Here is a 17,693-nt window from a genome sequence, read left to right on the forward strand (position 1 = left end):
CTTGGTCACCATCCGTAGCTTGTACACTGAAGGGGGAATCCACAGCTGGACACAGTTACCAGGTCCTGCCACCTTCTCCATCTTAATTGAGCGGAAAAGGAGAGTTGGGGCTGGTAGGTAGATGAATACTTTTTGGTGCTAGTAGCCACGAGCCTTTGAAACGTGTATCCCCTTTTAGGCCCACTTCCTGAAAACTGATTTCTTTCAAGGAAAAAAGATATTAGTAAACGTTTAGGATAGGGAACTTTGACCTCCTCTGCCCCCTGGGCAAGAGTGGTGATAATCTCTGGGCAGAATCCCTTTAGCAAATATTATTGAGCATCTACTGTGTGTCAGGAACTGGCAGAGAGGAGTTAAGTCCTGGTCGCTGCCCTCAGCACAAAACCAAGGACGAAGAATTCTTCCCAAAGATGAGGGCCTCTGAAGCCTTAGGAGGGGACAAATGAGGGAAGCTGGGGTGGCCCATCTGATTCCGGAACCCACACTTACCTGATCCTGGGATTCCTCTAGAGAGGGTCTAGAGCAGTTCCTGACCAGGAGCTCACTTCCATCCTGTCCCCGAGCTCACTTCCATCCTGTCCCCAAGCTCTGAGCTCCTGGTCCCCAGGCCTTTACTGCTCTGTCCAGACAGAAGCAGAGAAGCCCCCTGGCCACCTTGTGCTGAGATATACTTCCCCAAGTCGAATCAGCTCCCCTCAGAATGTGAAGGGCCTGGTGAGGGGCCTGGGGCCACTGTCCTGCAAGAAGCAGCCAGGGTACCCAAGCACCCAGACTATGGTCATAACTCCTGCCCCAGGGGTGTGTGCACAGGGCAGGGGCTGATCACAGGGACCTGAGCCCACCACGGAGGTGGAGGCTGCTCTCAACGGGGCTGTGGTAGGCTGGAATGTGGCAGCCACTCTGCCCTCATGCCAGCCCCAGGGCAAAAGGAGCATGGCCCTTGCCCTCAAGAAGCTCACAGCCCAAGCCCCTTTCATCCCCACATTTTCAAGCACGACTGGAGTCTGGGAGGACCACCTTCCTCCCTGGTGCTCTGTCCCCTGTGCCTATGAGGTATGGGTCGCACGCCCCCTTCCTGAGAAGCCCCGAGAAGAGAAGGAAGTGGGCGGAAGGGCTTCAGCATCAGAAAAGCGCCAAAGCGGTACAGCTGGGCTCCTTCTAGGGCCCGACGGTGCTGCCCCTGGTGCTCTCTGCCACCTGGCTGATAAAATGCCTTCCAGCCAGAGGTGGCAGACTCAGCTCAGGATTGGGAAGCAGAGGATACCAGGCTCGCCCGGCTTTTCATTTTGGCCGCGTCATGCGGCATGCGGGATCTCAGTTCCCAGACCAGGGATAGAACCCATGCCCCCTCCTTTGGGAGCGCGGAGTCAACCACTGGACTGCCGGGGAAGTCGTCGCCTGGCTTTTGGGAAAAGCAGACCAGAAGGTAGTGTCAAAGTGTTAGCGAACCCAGGTCCGGCTGCTCGCCGCTCGAAAGCCAATTCCTTTTTTTTTTTTTTTTTTTAAAGCCAATTTTTTTTTGGTGCACAGGCTCCGGACACGCAGGCTCAGTGGCCATGGCTCACGGGCCCAGCCGCTCCGCGGCATGCGGGATCTTCGCGGACCGGGGCACGAACCCGTGTCCCCTGCATCGGCAGGTGGACTCTCAACCACTGCGCCACCAGGGAAGCCCAGAAAGCCAATTCTTGAGAGACAAGTGTTGATAGGAAAGGAAAGTTTGCTTCAGAGGCTGGCAACCGGGGAGAGGGTGGAGTCCTGTCCGAGAACTCCCGATTGCTGTTCAGGGGACAGGGGCTTTTAAAAGGGAGTTTCAGGGTTATATAGGCGGAGGGAGGGAACAGAACAGCATAGTCAGTTCTGACAGTCAGCTTGAAACCAGTAATGTGGTCTGATCAGCGTCATCTTGGTCGTCTTAAGTACGGTTAATCTTTAGTTCCAGGGTTTGTTCCCATTTCTCTGAGGCCAGTTCTCGGAATTGTGTGAAGTGGAGCAGCTTATGTCATGGCTTCAATTTGGTCATCATGTAGTCATCCTCCTCCACCTGGTGGGGGCTTCAGTAACTGCAAAACAGCTCACAGGATACGCCTCAGAATGTTATCTATAGACCTTAAGGACGAACTAAAGGTCCTTGACTATGCTTAAGGACTAAACTATTATTATCTGGTCTCCTTTGTTTTCCTCTGTTTCTGCATTTTTTCACTTCTGATTAAACTTATTCTTTGGCTAAAGTTTTTCCACAGACAAAAGGCAGGCTGAGGACATGGGGGGCAAGGACCATAGGGTCCTGCTCCGTTTCAAAAGGACCCGCGTGGGGGACACAGGGAGCCGACACTTGCGTTCCTGGGGGCCCTTGGTGTGTGTGGGGGAACTGCACCCCTCCGTCAAGTGCAGGGGCATCTGGAGGTGCTTCTGCCCCGACAGCCCCCCACATAGGCGCTCCGGCACCTCTGAGCTCCTAAGGGCCCTAGAGGCGCTCCTCAACGCATACCTTCCATAACCGCTTCCATCACGATGCGGATCGCCACCTGCCTGAGACAAGAGGCTTGAAGCTCCCGGCGTAAGCACCGGCGGAAGAACTTGCTTGAACCAAGCCCAGGGAGCTCAATGACAGCCCCGCCCCAGGGGGCGGAAGGGGCGGGCCGAGGAGGTTGAGGGGCGGGGCTAAGAGCGGCTTGCCCCGGAAGTCCGGAACTGAGCCGAAAAGTAAGCGCCGCTGGGCGCTGCTCCTCCCTTCTTCGGCGAGCGAGAGCGTCCTGGTCTTCCGCGCCCCAATTTGGATGTTCACTCCCAACTCTTACGAGGTCCTGAGTCCCCACCCCATTTCCCCAGCCCAATTTCAGCTGCAAATTACTGCAGAACCTGAAGCCAGGAAAGGAACCTATTTCCCGCTCCGGTCTGCCCCTCTCCGGACCCGGCGAGGCCCAGGTGAGGTTCTCGCCCGCTTTCCAGCCTCACCTTCCACACTCCCCTGCCCGTCCCCCGGGGTTCCTCCGCCGCCCGACCATGGCCCAGAAGCCGAAGGTAGACCCCCACGTCGGCCGGCTGGGATACCTGCAGGCGCTGGTCACGGAATTCCAGGCGACCGAGAGCCAAGGTGAGAGCGGCAGGGTGGGGAGCAGGGTACCAGGCAGGGGTCTGGCCGCGATCGCCGCCCCGGACCTGGCTCCAGTGCCGCTTTTCCACTGCAGACGCCAAGGAGCAAGTACTGGCCAACCTCGCCAACTTCGCCTATGACCCCAGTAACTACCAGTATCTGCGGCAGCTGCAGGTCCTGGATTTATTCCTCGATTCACTGTCGGAGGAGAATGAGACCCTGGTGGAGTTTGCTATTGGTAAGGATGGGGCCGCTCTCCTAGATACCTGATGGGCTGTAATGAGATAATGAGTTAGAAGTGAGTTGTTGGGAAAGGAATCTCTTAGGCAGTCGCTCAGCTGCGAAGGCAGACTTTCGCTATGTCTGTGCCGCCTCCGCGGTTCACACGTCGTCCAGGTCACGGCTCGCTTGAATCAGGTTTGGAACTCTCAGGACCCCCTCTGCCTGTCTAGCTTCCCTCCCGCTTAGAGGTGAGATCGAAAATGAGGGAATGGATTGAAGCCCCATTGGAGGGAAAAATGTTGAGTGCCCATTTTAAACATCTTTGACTTAATGTTTTAACATCGGGACTTCCCTGGCGGTCCAGTGGTTAAGACTCCGTGCTTCCACTGCAGGGGGCACGGGTTCAATCCCTGGTTGGGGAACTAAGATCCCACATGCCGTGGGGCACAGCCAAAAACAGTTTTACCATCAAGAGAAGTAGCGGTGACTTGGAATGGCTTGGGACTCCTGTAGTTGTTATGGTCTAAGACCTACTGAATTATTCACTGGACAGATATTTATTGGGCGTATATTGTGCGAGCAAGGTATTGTTCTAGATGTTGGAGAGATGGCGAACAAGTTGGGCAAAGGGTCTTTGCCCTCAAGGAATTTACATTCTAGTAGGGGGAGACAGATGGTTGACAAACAGGAAAGCTGAGGCTCTGAAGAAAATAAACAGGGTGATGAGAGAGAGCAAGGGGAGGGAAGGGCTACTTCTTGTTTGGCCATCATGGGAAGGCACAGCGTGGGCAAAGACTCTAGAGCAGAGCTTTCCTGGTGGCGCAGTGGTTGAGAGTCCGGGGACACGGGTTCGTGCCCCGGTCCGGGAAGATCCCACGTGCCGCGGAGCGGCTGGGGCCGTGAGCCATGGCCGCTGAGCCTGTGCTCCGCAATGGGAGAGGCCACAACAGTGAGAGGCCCGCGTACCGCAAAAAAAAAAAAAAAAAAAAAAAGACTCTAGAGCAGGAGAAACCAGAAGGAACGCTGATGTGGCACCACTGCGGTGAGTGAAGCAGAGAGCGGTACTAAGTGAGGTTATAGAGAGCTCACGGCACCAGAGTTTACAGGGATTCAGGTCTCGGCATTAGGAAAGAGTTTGGAGTTTATTCTGAAGGCAAACCAACATTGTTTTTTCAGCATGCATCTTTAAAAAAGAACATTTCTCTACATAGTGAATCATATCTACATAGAGAATGCGCTTAATAATTCCATTATCACCAAATACCCAGTTAGGCCAACTTCTCTAATAGGTCCCCAAAGGACATTTTGTTGTTTTGTATAAACCAGGATCCAGTCCAGGATTCATGCACTTAATCTGGTTCTTACGTTCCTTAGATCTCAATCTCTCTCTTTTTAAATAAACCTTGTATTTTAGAACAGTTTTAGAAAAATTGCAAAGATAGTACAGAGTTCCCATATATGCCGCACCTAGTTTCCTCATTGTTACCGTCTTACATTAGTATGGTACGTTTGTTACAATTAATAAACCAATATTGATGTATTATTATTAACTCAGGTCCATACTTTATTCAGATTTGTTTAGTTTTTCCCTAATAATCCTTTTACTGCTCCAGGATTCCATCCAAGATACTGTGTTACATTTAGTTGTCATGTCTCCTTAGGCTCCTCTGGGCTGTGCCAGTTTCTTAGACTTTCCCTTTTTTTGGATGACTTTGGCAGTTTTGAGGAGTACTGGTCAGGTATTTTGTAGGTTTTCCCTCAGTTGGGATTTGTCTGATATTTTTCTCATGATTAGAGTGGGATATGGGTTTTGGGGAGGATGACCACAGAGGTGAATGGTAAAAGGCCATTTTCATTTACATCTTATCAAGGGCATGTGCTATCAACATGACTTATCACTGTTGATATTAACCTTGATCACCTGGATGAAGTAGTGTTTGTCAGGTTTCTCCACTATAAAGTCACTCTTTTATTTATTTATTTATTTATTTATTGGCCATACCTTGTGGCATGTGGGATCTTAGTTCCCTGACCAGGGATTGAACCCATGCCCCCTGCATTGGAAGCATGGAGTCTTAACCACTGGACCGCCAGGGAAGTCCCTGAAGTTACTCTTTATCCTCCACCTCCCCCCCTTTCCATATGGTGCTGTTTGGAAGGAAATCACAGCATCAATTATCTTATATCTTTTTTTAATATAAATTTATTTATTTTTGACTGCTTTTGGGTCTTCGTTGCTGCGCGTGGGCTTTCTCTAGTTGCGGTGAGCGGGGGCTACTCTTCGTCGTGGTGCGCGGGCTTCTCACTGCAGTGGCTTCTCTTGTTGCGGAGCATGGCCTCTAGGCACGTGGACTTCAGTAGTTGTGGCACGTGGGCTCAGTAGTTGTGGCTCGTGGGCTCTAGAGCTCAGGCTCAGTAGCTGTGGCCCACGGGCTTAGTTGCTCTGCGGCATGTGGGATCTTCCCGGACCAGGGCTCGAACCTGTGTCCCCTGCGTTGGCAGGTGGATTCTCAACCACTGCCCCACCAGGGAAGCCCATCTTATATCTCTTTTAATCATTAATAGACTCTTTTTTCCTAACACTAATTGTTGAAGGATCCAGACCAGTTCTGCAGAACGCCTCACCTTCTGAATTGTCTAGTTGCCTCTTTATGGTGTCATTTCGTTTGTTCCTGTAACTGCTTTATTTCCTGTAACTTAGAAATTAGATTGAAAACTTTTCTAGAATCAGGTAACACACTTTTTTTTTTTTCATGAATACATCCTGGGCAAATGTGATTTAAATTTTTGAAAGGCCATCCAGGTCTGCCTCTAATTTGTGATATCTGGGACTCCTCTTACTACGACAGGCCTCACACATGTGTGGACATCCCAGCTTCACTCACAGCCCCACAGACACTTGCCTGGTGGCCACTCATTGGACGTCGGCATGTGCACACAAACAGCGGGGTTCACCGCTGGGAGTCGGGATGCAGGAAAGAGGCCCATGCAGCTGGGGGAGCAGGTTTAGGAACTGGAGCTCTGGGTATGGGGGAAGGGGGATGGGCTTTGGGCAGGCTCCCTGGACTCTTCAACCTGTGGAGAGGGCCAGAGTGAGGCCCTCGAAACCTGGGCTGGGGGCAGGAGCCCCGGTTGCCCAGGTCTAAGGGTGGGAATAGCTCATGTCTCTGCCCCTCTGGAAGATTATTATGCTGAATAAATATCGTGAAAAATTGGTCACTTTAAGATTTCTCCAGTGTTAGTACTCCATCTCCTCCCTTTTTGGAACTCTGCCCCAGAGCTCCTGCCGCCTGAGTGGTGACAGTGACCCCTGCAGAAGCCCGTGGCTAGGCTTCCACCTGAGAGTGACACAGCTCCTTCAACTCAAGCTCTCGACTCTGGAGAAACCTTTGCTGAAAAGAGCAGTCTCCCAAGGCAAGTTTTTACAGGATCAGGAAGCAACTTTCCCAAGGCAGGAACACTCTTGAGTTCCTGGCCCACTGAGCTGGGAGCTTTGCCAGAGATCAGGGCTGGGCCTGGGTTCTTGCCCTCCTGGGCAGCTTCCCAGAGTGGGTGACCAAGCCCTGGACCTGGAGTCCACGGTCCCCACTTCTCCACTTTGTAGCCAGTCTTCGTGGATGAGTCCTGTCCCTTCTCTGAGCCTCATTTCCTCACCTGAGCCTTGTCTGCCTCGCAGGACTGTTGTGGGGAGCAGAGCGTGTGCGCGTGTCTGTCTCCGTGAAGGTCTCGATACTTTGTCTAGAATTGTTGGTATCATCTCCAGTTTTACTTTTCACAGCCCCTGTTTCCTTCTCTTCTTCTTCCCAACGTCCCCAATCCCAAGAGCAGCAGCTTTCTTGGCATTGAATCCCTCCGTGGGATCCTCTGGAGATTAAAGTTCTCTTGTATTTACTGTGCGTAACTTAAAAGGAAAGTCCCGGTGGCGCTCAGAAGCCTGTCTTGTCACTCTTGCTGTTTCCTTTTCTGTCAACGTCTGTGCTGCTACATGGGAAACACTGTCGGTGCTTATTCTGTGCTGGGCTTTGTAGCTTTGAATCTTTTGTCTCTGGTGGCAGATCTGAGATGGAGAATCTCCATGAGATCAGAGTGCCTTGCTTACCTTTGTTACGTCTTGAATGCTCAGGCCTTTTGGCCTGGGACGAGGATGGGGCCGGGGAATGTGTGCAGAGTCCTGGCCATGACTTCGTGCTGCAGCCCTGAGTGCGTTTGGTTCTGGAATAACTGCCGGGTTAGATTGCCCATGGCCATGGTTTGGCAGAACCAAAACCAATGTTGGTTTGTTGGCAAGGAATATAGAGAGTTTGGTAAGAGTGGGGCTTCGGGGTCAGGCAGGCCTGGGTTCAAGTCCTCACTCCCCGACTTAACTCTGGGCATGTGATTTCCCTTCTCCCATCATCGGTCAGGTGGGGGAGGATCAGTACCTGCCTCACAGAGTTGTTGAGAATTAAATGAGATAAAGTGCCTGCAGCTGCAAGGTCCCCTCGGTATCCAGACCCCTTTGAGGATAAACAGTTCCCGAGTCTCCTAGAGAGGTGAGGTAGGATGGGATAGTGTCTTATCACCCACCTGTTCCAGGGATTTGGCCCTTCTGGAAAAGCATCGTTGAATGATAGGAAAAGGTATGAAAGTTGATCTTTATCCTCACAGTGGGTGTCCGGGCAGTAGTAGGAGGAAGTACCACAGGGAGACAGGCACTGGTCAGGCCAGAGTCACCCTCATTTGGGATGGGGGATAGGAAGCGGGTGAATTATCAGGAACCAGATAAAAAGCCAGGATCTCAGAGCTCATGCCCCAAATAAAAACTCCGGCATTAATTTGGGGGTGTTGGACTGAAGCACCATTGGTTGATTCTCTGGTGTCTTACATGCTGTGTGTGCACACCTGCACCATTCTAGGTGGTGTATGGAGATGTAAAGGAACCAGGAGATAATCCTCGGCTTCCATGAAAACTGGCTGAATCCTGGTATGTCACGGAATACTCGGCAGTTTTGTTACTACAACAGAATGCAAGTAGGTGGCCTCCCACGATTCAGGTTAAATCGCTTTCCTCTGTTCTATTTCATGCAATACCTGTAGCTGCCACCAGATGGTGGTGGTGTACCGAAAAAGGCTGGTAGATGAATCCTGAGCCGCCTCTCTCTGGAAAAATAGGATTTAGTAAAATTGAAGATAGGCATGCCGCGTGACCCAGCAGTTACAATCATAGGGTTAGGTACATGCACGTCCAGACACATGCAGAAATGTCACCAGCAGTATTGTCTGTAACGGTCCTAAACTGGAAACAGTCAACAGTGGAATGAATTATCAATATTGTCGATATTCATACTGCAAGGTAAATGAACAACCTACAGCTCCTTGCAATTATCTTAAAAACATAACGTTAAGCAAACGACGCTAGACACGTAATAATATGTACAGTGTGATTCCATTCCTATAAAGTCCAAAAAGAGGCAGAACTGAATTACAGTATTTAGGGGTGTGTGTGTAGTAAAATTTTTTTAATTAAAAATTTAAAAGGTCCTGCTTATTGACTTAAAATTATTTTATTGCATTGTTACAAGTCAGGAAGAGGGTCACCTCTGAGAAGGGGAGAGAACTGAATCAGGAAAGAACGTGCGGAGGCTTCTGGACTGATGACAGCGTTTCAGTCTTTGACCTCAGTGCTGGTTACATGGGCACTTGCTTTCTCATTGTTAAACCCTACCTGTACGTGCCAGCCCTTTCTCTGTGTGTGGGTTGAAGATATGCCCTGTGCCAGCCTCCGAGGCTATAAACAGGTGCGTGCTTGGTCCATATCTACTGTGTGCCAGGGAGGGGTCTTACCGTATTTAATTCTCCCTTCTCGTTTTACTGATAAAGAAACCTAGGCTTAGAGAGATGGAGTTGCTTGCTCTGCTCACCTGAGTCCCCTGGGGCATTCCTGGGATTCTAGCTAGATCTGCCCACCACAGAGCCCTCGCTCCATCCTCCGTACTCTCGGGTTCCCGTGTACCTCCTTCTCTCACTGATCATATAGTGTCCTGGGGTCACACATCTTTCTGCTTAAAAAGAAATTCCTCAGCCATCCACTTGTTACAGGAAAGAGGTGAATTCAAGGTCCTCACCCCACTGCTCCCTTCCACGCTAGCTGGGAAGGCTGGCTCCAGGCCCTTGCGCCCTCCCTCCCCGACTGGCAGAGACCAATCCCCCTTCCTCTCAGTTCTAGGCAGAAGCAGGGTGTGCGTGTGTGTTTTATTAATTTATGTGAATACATAATTGACTCACATGGTACAGAATTCAAAAGGGTAGGTAATAAACAGTAACTCGGTCTGTAGCCTTTTCTGGAGGCAACCATTGTTACTAGTTTCTTGTGTATTCTCCCAGAGATATTTTAGGGATTGATAAACAAATACGTATATATTTGTTTGTATACTATGTATACCTTTTTGCATATCCTACACATGTTGTAGTATACTGTATCTATATTCTGCCTTTTTTTTTCCAGCTTAGCACCATGTCTTGGCACACCTGCAGTATCAGCCCGTAAAGAGCTGCCTGATTCTTTGTCACTGGGGCATGATGTCCACTGCATGAAAGGACTAACATTTAGCCGGCCCCTGAGGATGGCCATTTAGGGTTGTTTCCATTTTGCTCTCATGAGCAGTGCGACAGTGGGTACCCTTATTTGTATGTCATTTCTCACTCGTGGGAGTGTACCTGTAGGGTAAAATTTTAGAACTGAAATACAGGTCAGAAGTGCGAAAAGCCATGATTTTTTAAAATTTAATTTGGTTTTTTTAACTTATACAAAACATATCTGTTTAAGTCAAAACTGTATTACGAGTATGGTCTCACTACCACTCCTGTCCCTTCCACCCTGTTCCCCCCTCATATGAAACCAGCAAGTGTGGGCGTATACATATACGTATATTTGTCTCTCACCTTCTTACGTGTAATAGTAGCTTTCTCTATATGCTGTTCTGTCCCTTGAATGTCTGTCCTGAAATTTCAGAGAGAACCATCTTCAAGATACTGAAGTTAAAACCCAAGAACATATGGCCCCCAGTGAAGATTTTGACCTGGGATTGACCACGGCCAGCCCAGTACCCTGGGGCGGGCGGGTCCTCAGCTGTAACGGTCTTGAGCCACTGTCTCCAAGGACTTGCCCAGCCCTCTCAGGCACCAGGTGCTGGCTAAGCACTTGTCAGCATGACCTCATTTAATCCCCAGGACAATACTTAGACCCTCCTGTCCCTTCCAGCACCATTGCCCTCCTTGCTCTGTGACCTGAGATCCCCTACCTGCCCTCTCTGAGCCGCCAGCTTTCTCATCCCAGACTGCACTAGGGTTTTCTCTTTTGTCTCTCCCGGGGTTCCTGTGGCTCCCCGCACCTAGAAGGGCCCTGCCTTGGCCTCTTGTCTTTCTCTCTATCTTGCCAGGTTTGTCCAAACTATGTTCATCCGCCAGTCAGAACTTGTTCTCCTTTTTGCCTGGTGACCAGTTTTTAGATTGCAGCAGGATCGGCAGACAGTGAAATGCACGTAGCTTAAGTGCCAGTCGGATGGATTTTTAAATTCATTAAGCTATACGTACATCAGTATAACCAGCACTTAAGTCAAGATACAGAATGTTCTCATCTCCCGAAAAGGTCCCTCGTACCCTCTGCCAGTTAGTGTCTTCCACCCTGAGGTAACCATTATTCTAACCTCTATCCCCATGCATCAGTTTCGCCTGTTCTTGACCTTCGTGTAAGAGGAATCCTACAGGATATAGTATCTGGTTTCTTTCACTCAGCATGTTTCTGAGATTCATCCAAGTTGTTACAGTATCGGTAGTGCATGTCTTTATATGAATAGGCCACAATTCGTTCATCCATTCACCCGCTGATGGAGATTTGAGCTGTTTCTAGTTTGGAACCTTTATGAATAAAGCTGTTATGATAATTTTTGTACAAGTTTTCTTGTATACATAGGTACTCATTTCTCTCGGGTAGGTTCCTTGCATACATATGTGCCCATTTTTCTCAGACAGGCTTGGGTAGGAGTGGAATTGCTGAGTCGTAGGGTAGATGGATGTTTAACTGTGCTAGAAGCTGCCAGCTAGCTTTGCACCGTCGCCACGATGCGTTCCACTCCTCCCCGCCAGCACTTAGTATCGTCAGGCTTTTTTTGTTTTAGCCATTATGATAGGTGTGTAGTGGCCTCTTACTGTGGTTTTAATTTTTAATTTTCATTTCTCTGATAAGGAATGTCGAGCACATTTTCATATACTGACCCTTTTGTGCAGTTTATCAAAGTCTTTTGCTCATTGTTTTTATTGTGTTGTTCATCTTTTATTGATAGGTAGGAATGCTTTATATATTCTGGATATGAGTCCTCTGTCAGAATCTATGAATATTTTCTTTTTTTGCTTTTTTACTTTTTCTTTTTTTCTTTGGTATGAAGAAAAGAAGGTGGTGAGGGGAGGGCCTCTTGGGGAGAGGGACTGATTAGGGTGGTCATGGAAGGCTCTTAGAAGAGGTGACATCTTTTATTTATTTATTTTTGGCTGCGTTGGGTCTTCGTTGCTGCGCGCGGGCTTTCTCTAGTTGCGGCGAGCGGGGGCTACTCTTCATTGCAGTGCGCGGGCTTCTCATCGCACTGGCTTCTGTTGTTGCGGAGCACGGGCTCTAGGCGGGCGGGCTCAGCAGTTGTGCCACAGCATTTCTACTTGCCCCTGCTCCTGGCTGAGCCTGGCATCTGCCCGTGGTAGGATTAGTTGTCCTTGTGGTTTCTGAAGGGACACCCTTTCCCACGGGAGTAGCAAAGGGCTCCCCATCTTCTGGGACTTTGGTCAAGTTACTCAACAGCCTCAGGTTCTTTCCCTTAAATGGGGGTGGTGGTACCTCTTCGTGGGGTTCAGCCATGTCCCCAGCATGCGTCCAGCGAGGACCCTCAGTTGCAGGCTCCGGAAATACAGAATCACTACGCTGTGATGCCCAGTGATGGGGGGACAGACAGCAAGTGAAGAAGGCAGTCAGCAGGATGAGCCCGGGTTGTGCTAAGGGCTCCACTGGGGTAGACACCGGGAGGGACCTCTCCATCAGGGTCTGGAGTCCGTCTCCTGCTGCCCATCTTCCTCGGTCCAGGAGCACCACTCGGCTTCTTCCGTCCCTCACAACTGCAGCTGTCCAAGGTGCACAGGGTCCCAGGGAGCCATTCCATCCAGCCTCCCGACCCTCTGCAGTGCAGCCCTTTTCCCTGCTCACTGCTTTAAAATCCTTCCAGCAGACATTTGCGGAGCGCCCCCTGTGCCAGAAACCCAGGAAGTCTTGGGAATAAGACAGCCTAGGTCTTTTTTTTTTTAATTAATTAATTAATTAGGCTTGCAGCACGGGGGCTCTTCGTTTTCGCGCGCGGGATCTTTAGTTACGGTGTGTGGGCTCTTAGTTGCAGCCTGTGGTATCTAGTTCCCTGACCAGGAACTGAACCCAGGCCCCCTGCATTGGGAGTGTGGAGTCTTAACCACTGGACCACCAGGGAAGTCCCAAGACAGCCTAGGTGTCGACCTCGTGGCACAGTAGCTTCTAGCGGGGCTCAGCGGTCAGTGAGCAAGAAAACCCCACGAAGGTTTCTCAGATTTCTGAGCTTATGAAGACGGTGAGACAGGTGATGAGGGACGTACCTGGGTGTGGCAGGCAGCGGCTAATGGGGTACTCCAGGGAAACCACACTGGCCACGGAGCAGTGACGTGCTGGTTACTAGCAAGAGGGTGGCACCATGCAAAGATCCCAGAAAGATCTTTGCAGTGGGAAGTCCTTGGAGGCTGAATGGGTAAAATGTTTCCCTACCCAGGTACTGCTAAGGAAGGGGTGGCTGTACCTACCTGGAGTAGGCGGAGATCTTTGCCAGGCCTGCGCCACTTCCCTGCACCTGTCCCCTCTTGCTGGGAAAGAGGACCTAGTTGGGTTTTGCCGGGAGTGTGGGGAGGTCCCCCCTTTGCTTGTTTCTAGAGATGCCGGGGAAGTGGGTGGGCTGTAACTCACTCCTGATTGGACACTCAGTACTGGTCGGCCATGTTATGCAAATGAGCTAGAAGTTCGTTCTCTACTTGGAGTGGGAACCTAAGGGTGAGGGTGCCCTGATGGCAGGAAGCTCACTCAGGACCCACGAAAATCAGCTTCCCACATCGAGTGCTTTAGGCCTGACGGGAGAGAATGAGGGGTCTGAGCATCTTACCTGAGCAGTGGTTCTTAGATCCAGAACCACGGGTCTCTCACTCTGTCCTTTTCTTTTGTCCCCCAGATTCCTAGCAATAGTGATGTGGGAATGATGCTGAAATGCTTTAAACTCTCAATTATGCTGTTTCCATAAAATGGTGGACTGCACAGCTATTAAATGATGCCATGATCGTAGATTTATTGGCGTGGAGAGATGTTCACAGGACATGGTTAAATGAAAACAGCTGGCTTACAAAACAATAAGAGTATCACATTGTTATTAAATATTTATATGTAGTCACATATTTTAAAATTGTGGAATGAAAAACATGTTAAATGGGTGGTAGGATTAAGATGGTTTATATTTTGACTTTAATATTTTTGACAGCTTTACTGAGGTATAATTGGCACATAATAAGCTTTACATACTCAAAGAGTATAACTTGATAAGTATTGACATGTGTACACCTGTGAAACCATCACCTTGCCTATATTTCTTAATTCTTCTAAAGTGATGATACACTGTGGGTTTTATGTTTTCTACTTAAAAAAAATAAAAAGGAAAGCCTGTCAGTCATTGAGCTGGCTGAACCAGGAGGGAAAGGGATCAGTGCCCACTTCCAGAAGGTTGGGCAGTGGAGGGCAGGCAGGCCTTTCTGGAATCTGGAAAGGGAGGGCTGGAGATCAGAATAGACTTGGGATCCCTTGTCCCTGGGCCACCATCTCAGGCCTGGACCTTCCCTGGGACTCAGTGGGCAGAGGAAAGATGGAAGGAGGCCCAGGGCTAAGGCATCCAGACTCACCTTGCTCTTCCCCAGGAGGCCTCTGCAACCTGTGCTCAGACAGGGCCAACAAGGAGCACATCCTGCAGACTGGGGGTGTCCCACTCATCATCGACTGCCTGTCCAGTCCCAACGAGGAGACCGTGCTGTCCGCCGTCACCACGATCATGTACCTGAGCTCGCCGGGCTCCAGCTCCCACCCTGAGCTGACTGCCATGCCCGTGGTCCAGTGCATGGTGCGCTTCTCCCTCTCAGCCAACGCGAGGCTCCGGAACCTGGCCCAGATCTTCCTGGAAGACTTCTGTTCCCCCAGCCAGGTGGCCGAAGCCCGCAGCTGGCGGGCTCACTCCGCCCTGGGGATCCCACTACCAAGGACTGAGGCCCCGCAGCAGCCCTGATCCAAGGAGCCCTCAGGCTGCGGCACCGGCACTGCCAGAGACAAGACCAAAATCCCGGTGGGGACTCAGGAAGTGGGAGCAGCAAAGCTCGCACTGTGCACGGTCTCCCCAAACGGTGCTTTGTCCGCCACTCTCAAGGCGAGTTTTCTCAGTGGGACAGGTGTTCACACTGATGAAAGGCACCAGGAGATGAGTGAGGAAGCCATACTTTGAGACACGTGGAGAAGGAGATTGAAGGGTGCCGTTTTGACAGGCTGACGCCCTCAACCAGCTAGAGGCGAAGGTCCTGCCTCCTGGCCCACCCCGCCACCAAGCTGTCACCCTCGTGTGAGAAGCAGCATGTCCCTGGACCCAGAGGCTCTGCAGATGGTGTTTCTCCTGAGGAACAGCTGGGCCTGGGGCTTAGAATTGCCTGAGCTTGAGGAAACAGGCATCACACCTTAACAGAAGTGTCGGGAGTAATTCTGAGAAATAGAAATGAGAAGCTTTGTTGTTAAAAGTATTTCGGGGCCCTGGGAAGCTGGGGAAGTGTTGTGTCCACTGCTGTGGAGGCCGGGTACCTGTCCTGCAAGCTCTCCAGGCTGGGTGTTGGGCATGGTGAATGCTGGCCTGGAGAACTCTGTGGCCCAGGATTAACTGTTTATCCACACAGGCCTATCAGCCGGGGACCATGTTAGGGCTTCAAAGACGAAGACGTGGTTCCTGATCTTGAGTGTCGCAGCCCAGTGACTGTTAACATGGCCATCAGGCATTAAGACGGAGGCCATGAGGGTGACACATTAGAATACAGGCACAAACTCTTCGAGCTGTTGTCTTTTCCCTTCACCACCCCATGGTACGTGCCTGGAAGCCCTGGCCTGCCTTCTCTGCCATCAGGGTTAGTGAGGTTGGGGCGGGGGGTCCCTGTCCCTGGAAATCTGTCTCAGGCTGGCTTCAGGGATGCAAGTAAGAGAGGTGCTCAAGGGAGATGGGACCAGATACTGACAGCAAGCGAATGGCTCAGAGTCTAGTGTCAGCTGCTCAGCACTGGGGAAAGGGTGTGGGCCCCCTTGGAAAGGTGGGGTTCAGGAGCAGTGGAAGGTCCTGGCCTCCCTTAAGGATGACCTCTTTTTTTTCTTTTTTAAAATTTTATTTATTTTTGGCTGCGTTGGGTCTTTGTTGCTGCGCACGGGCTTTCTCTGGTTGCAGCGAGCGGGGGCTACTCTTCATCTCATTGCAGTGGCTTCTCTTGTTGCAGAGCACGGGCTGTAGGGCGCGCAGGCTTCAGTAGTTGTGGCACGTGGACTCAGTAGTTGTGGCTCGCGGGCTCTAGAGCACAGGCCCAGTAGTTGTGGCGCAGTTGCTCCGCGGCATGTGTGATCTTCCTGGACCAGGGATCGAACCCGTGTCCCCTGCACTGGCAGGCAGATTCTTAACCACTGCGCCACCAGGGAAGCCCAAGGATGACCTCTTACATGGCCAAGGAAAGGCAGATTCGAGAGGAATGGTTTCCAGGTGGACGTGGAGGTGGGCAGACTATGGAACTAATGGACTAAGGAGACGAGACGGAGGGAGGTGAAGGCCTCCTCATTGGCCTCTGTCCCAGCTGCCCCTGTGGGGCTCCTGTTCCTTCGCTTCCCCCAAATAAAAGGCCATAAGAGAGCAGTGAGCCAAAGTGTTTTATTAAAAAGGTTCCTGATTTTCCCACGATGTTTCCAGGCCAGCTCTGCCAGGAGGGTTCAGGTGGCTGGCACAGTGCTGAGGGGTCATTGCCATGATGCTGCCCTGTCGCTCAGTTCTGCCCGGGCTCGCTGCTGGTCTGCCTTCCCTTCCATCAGCTACTGTCCACGGCCATGGCCCCTCACTTCATTCCTGGGGCGGCCCCAGGCCGGTTCGGTCCCGCTGCAGGGCTCCCCGCTTGCTGTCTATAATCTCCTTCCAGTTGTCCCTCCAGGAGAGCAGCCGTCTCCGTGGGGGGGGCAGGGCCAGGTGCTGGTTGTGGCAGCAGGTGAACAAGATGTGCTCCCAGCTTGGGGTCTCCTCTTGGCCTGCGACAGGACACGGGAGGAAGGCAGGGATACACTCTGTAATCTGGTTATTTTTACTCCCTCTCCCTAATCCCAGCAGGCTAGATGCCTGGAGGTTGCTAGGGAAAAGGGCTCCTACCTTGAATGGTGTCCTTGTCATCAATGAGCAGGTCCCCCAAGACCACCGTCTTGTCCCTCGTCAAGATAATGCGCTCCACAAACTGGGGCCCCAGGTGCTTCTCCACCCAGCGGTACTGTGAGGTGGGCATAGGTGGCTCAGTAGGGCCTGACGGGCCCTTGAATTCAGGGCCAGTGAGCAAGTAGGTGTGAGGGAGGGTCTACAGCAGCTCATGAGAGATATGGCTCCCCTCTACCCCCCCACCCCCACCCCCGACTGTCTCTGTTTCTGCCGCTTTCTTTAAAAGATCAGGGCTTAACTGATCCCAGCAGACCTCTCCAGCCCCAGCGAGGACTCTCAAAGTGAAGTTCCTGGGGGGGCTTCGGTCCCCAAATCAGAGTCTCAGGTAGAGGACTTTGTTCAGGGGTAAGTACTCCCCCAGACTGTCTAGTCCTGAGGTGAACTGTGGATTCTGAAGTGAGAGCTTTGTTAATTTTAAACAGGAAGGAAGGGCTCGGTACTGCTCGCAGGCGAGGAAGCCGCGGCGCTCCTGCAGCGGCACGTGCGGCTCCCGGGGGAAGCTTCGGCGGAAGCCCCGCAGGAGGCCGGCCTCGAAATCCGCCAGAACGCCGTCCATGTCCACCAGCACCCGCACTGGCCGCCCGCGCCGCGCAGCCATCTGTATCGCCATCGCTGCGAGGTAGGCGGCCCGGCGGAAACGTGGCCCCGGGAGCCGCCGCGCGGACCTGGACGAGGGCACTGCAGCTTCCGGAGCCGTGGGGTGGGCGGGCTCGACCGCGGCTGATTTGCATGGGCAGCCCCGTTTCGGGGGGCGGGGCCGGCGTGGCGATGGCTTGCGCTGCTTTCTGGTCTGAGGACGCACCTACGTGCACATC

General features: G+C 51.6%; 2 protein-coding genes across 6 annotated transcripts; one reads left to right on the top strand and one right to left on the bottom strand.

Moving 5' to 3' along the window:
* Positions 1-2,445: 2,445 nt before the first annotated feature.
* Positions 2,446-17,299, top strand: ARMC7 (armadillo repeat containing 7). Of its 5 annotated transcripts, none has more exons than XM_024761212.1 (3): positions 2,446-3,094; positions 3,189-3,332; positions 17,130-17,299. In XM_024761212.1, the coding sequence occupies exons 1-3, from the start codon at positions 3,004-3,006 to the stop codon at positions 17,225-17,227; spliced, it is 333 nt and encodes a 110-aa protein (XP_024616980.1). In that variant the 5' UTR covers positions 2,446-3,003; the 3' UTR covers positions 17,228-17,299. The 5 variants fall into 5 exon arrangements, with proteins under 5 accessions (XP_024616980.1, XP_024616982.1, XP_024616983.1 ...); XM_024761214.1 differs by lacking the exon at positions 17,130-17,299 and adding an exon at positions 14,312-14,452 and having other exon boundaries at positions 3,189-3,268; XM_024761215.1 differs by lacking the exon at positions 17,130-17,299 and adding an exon at positions 7,120-13,572.
* Positions 15,996-17,518, bottom strand: NT5C (5', 3'-nucleotidase, cytosolic). Its single transcript, XM_024761217.1, is given in 3 exon segments — positions 15,996-16,700; positions 16,819-17,026; positions 17,213-17,518. Coding segments are annotated over 3 exon segments (666 nt in total). The 5' UTR covers positions 17,489-17,518; the 3' UTR covers positions 15,996-16,518.
* Positions 17,519-17,693: the final 175 nt, after the last annotated feature.

The sequence above is a fragment of the Neophocaena asiaeorientalis genome, unplaced genomic scaffold (genome assembly GCF_003031525.2).
Source record: "Neophocaena asiaeorientalis asiaeorientalis breed wild unplaced genomic scaffold, Neophocaena_asiaeorientalis_V1.1 scaffold30, whole genome shotgun sequence".
Classification (NCBI taxonomy): domain Eukaryota; kingdom Metazoa; phylum Chordata; class Mammalia; order Artiodactyla; family Phocoenidae; genus Neophocaena; species Neophocaena asiaeorientalis.

Bases quoted from the DNA above. Each gene is read 5' to 3' on its own strand.
- ARMC7 (XM_024761211.1), top strand. From the start codon at position 3,004: ATGGCCCAGAAGCCGAAGGTAGACCCCCACGTCGGCCGGCTGGGATAC. The intron at 3,095-3,188 runs GTGAGAGCGGCA...TTTCCACTGCAG, and splicing joins CCAGGCGACCGAGAGCCAAG to ACGCCAAGGAGCAAGTACTG. The intron at 3,333-14,311 runs GTAAGGATGGGG...GCTCTTCCCCAG, and splicing joins CCTGGTGGAGTTTGCTATTG to GAGGCCTCTGCAACCTGTGC.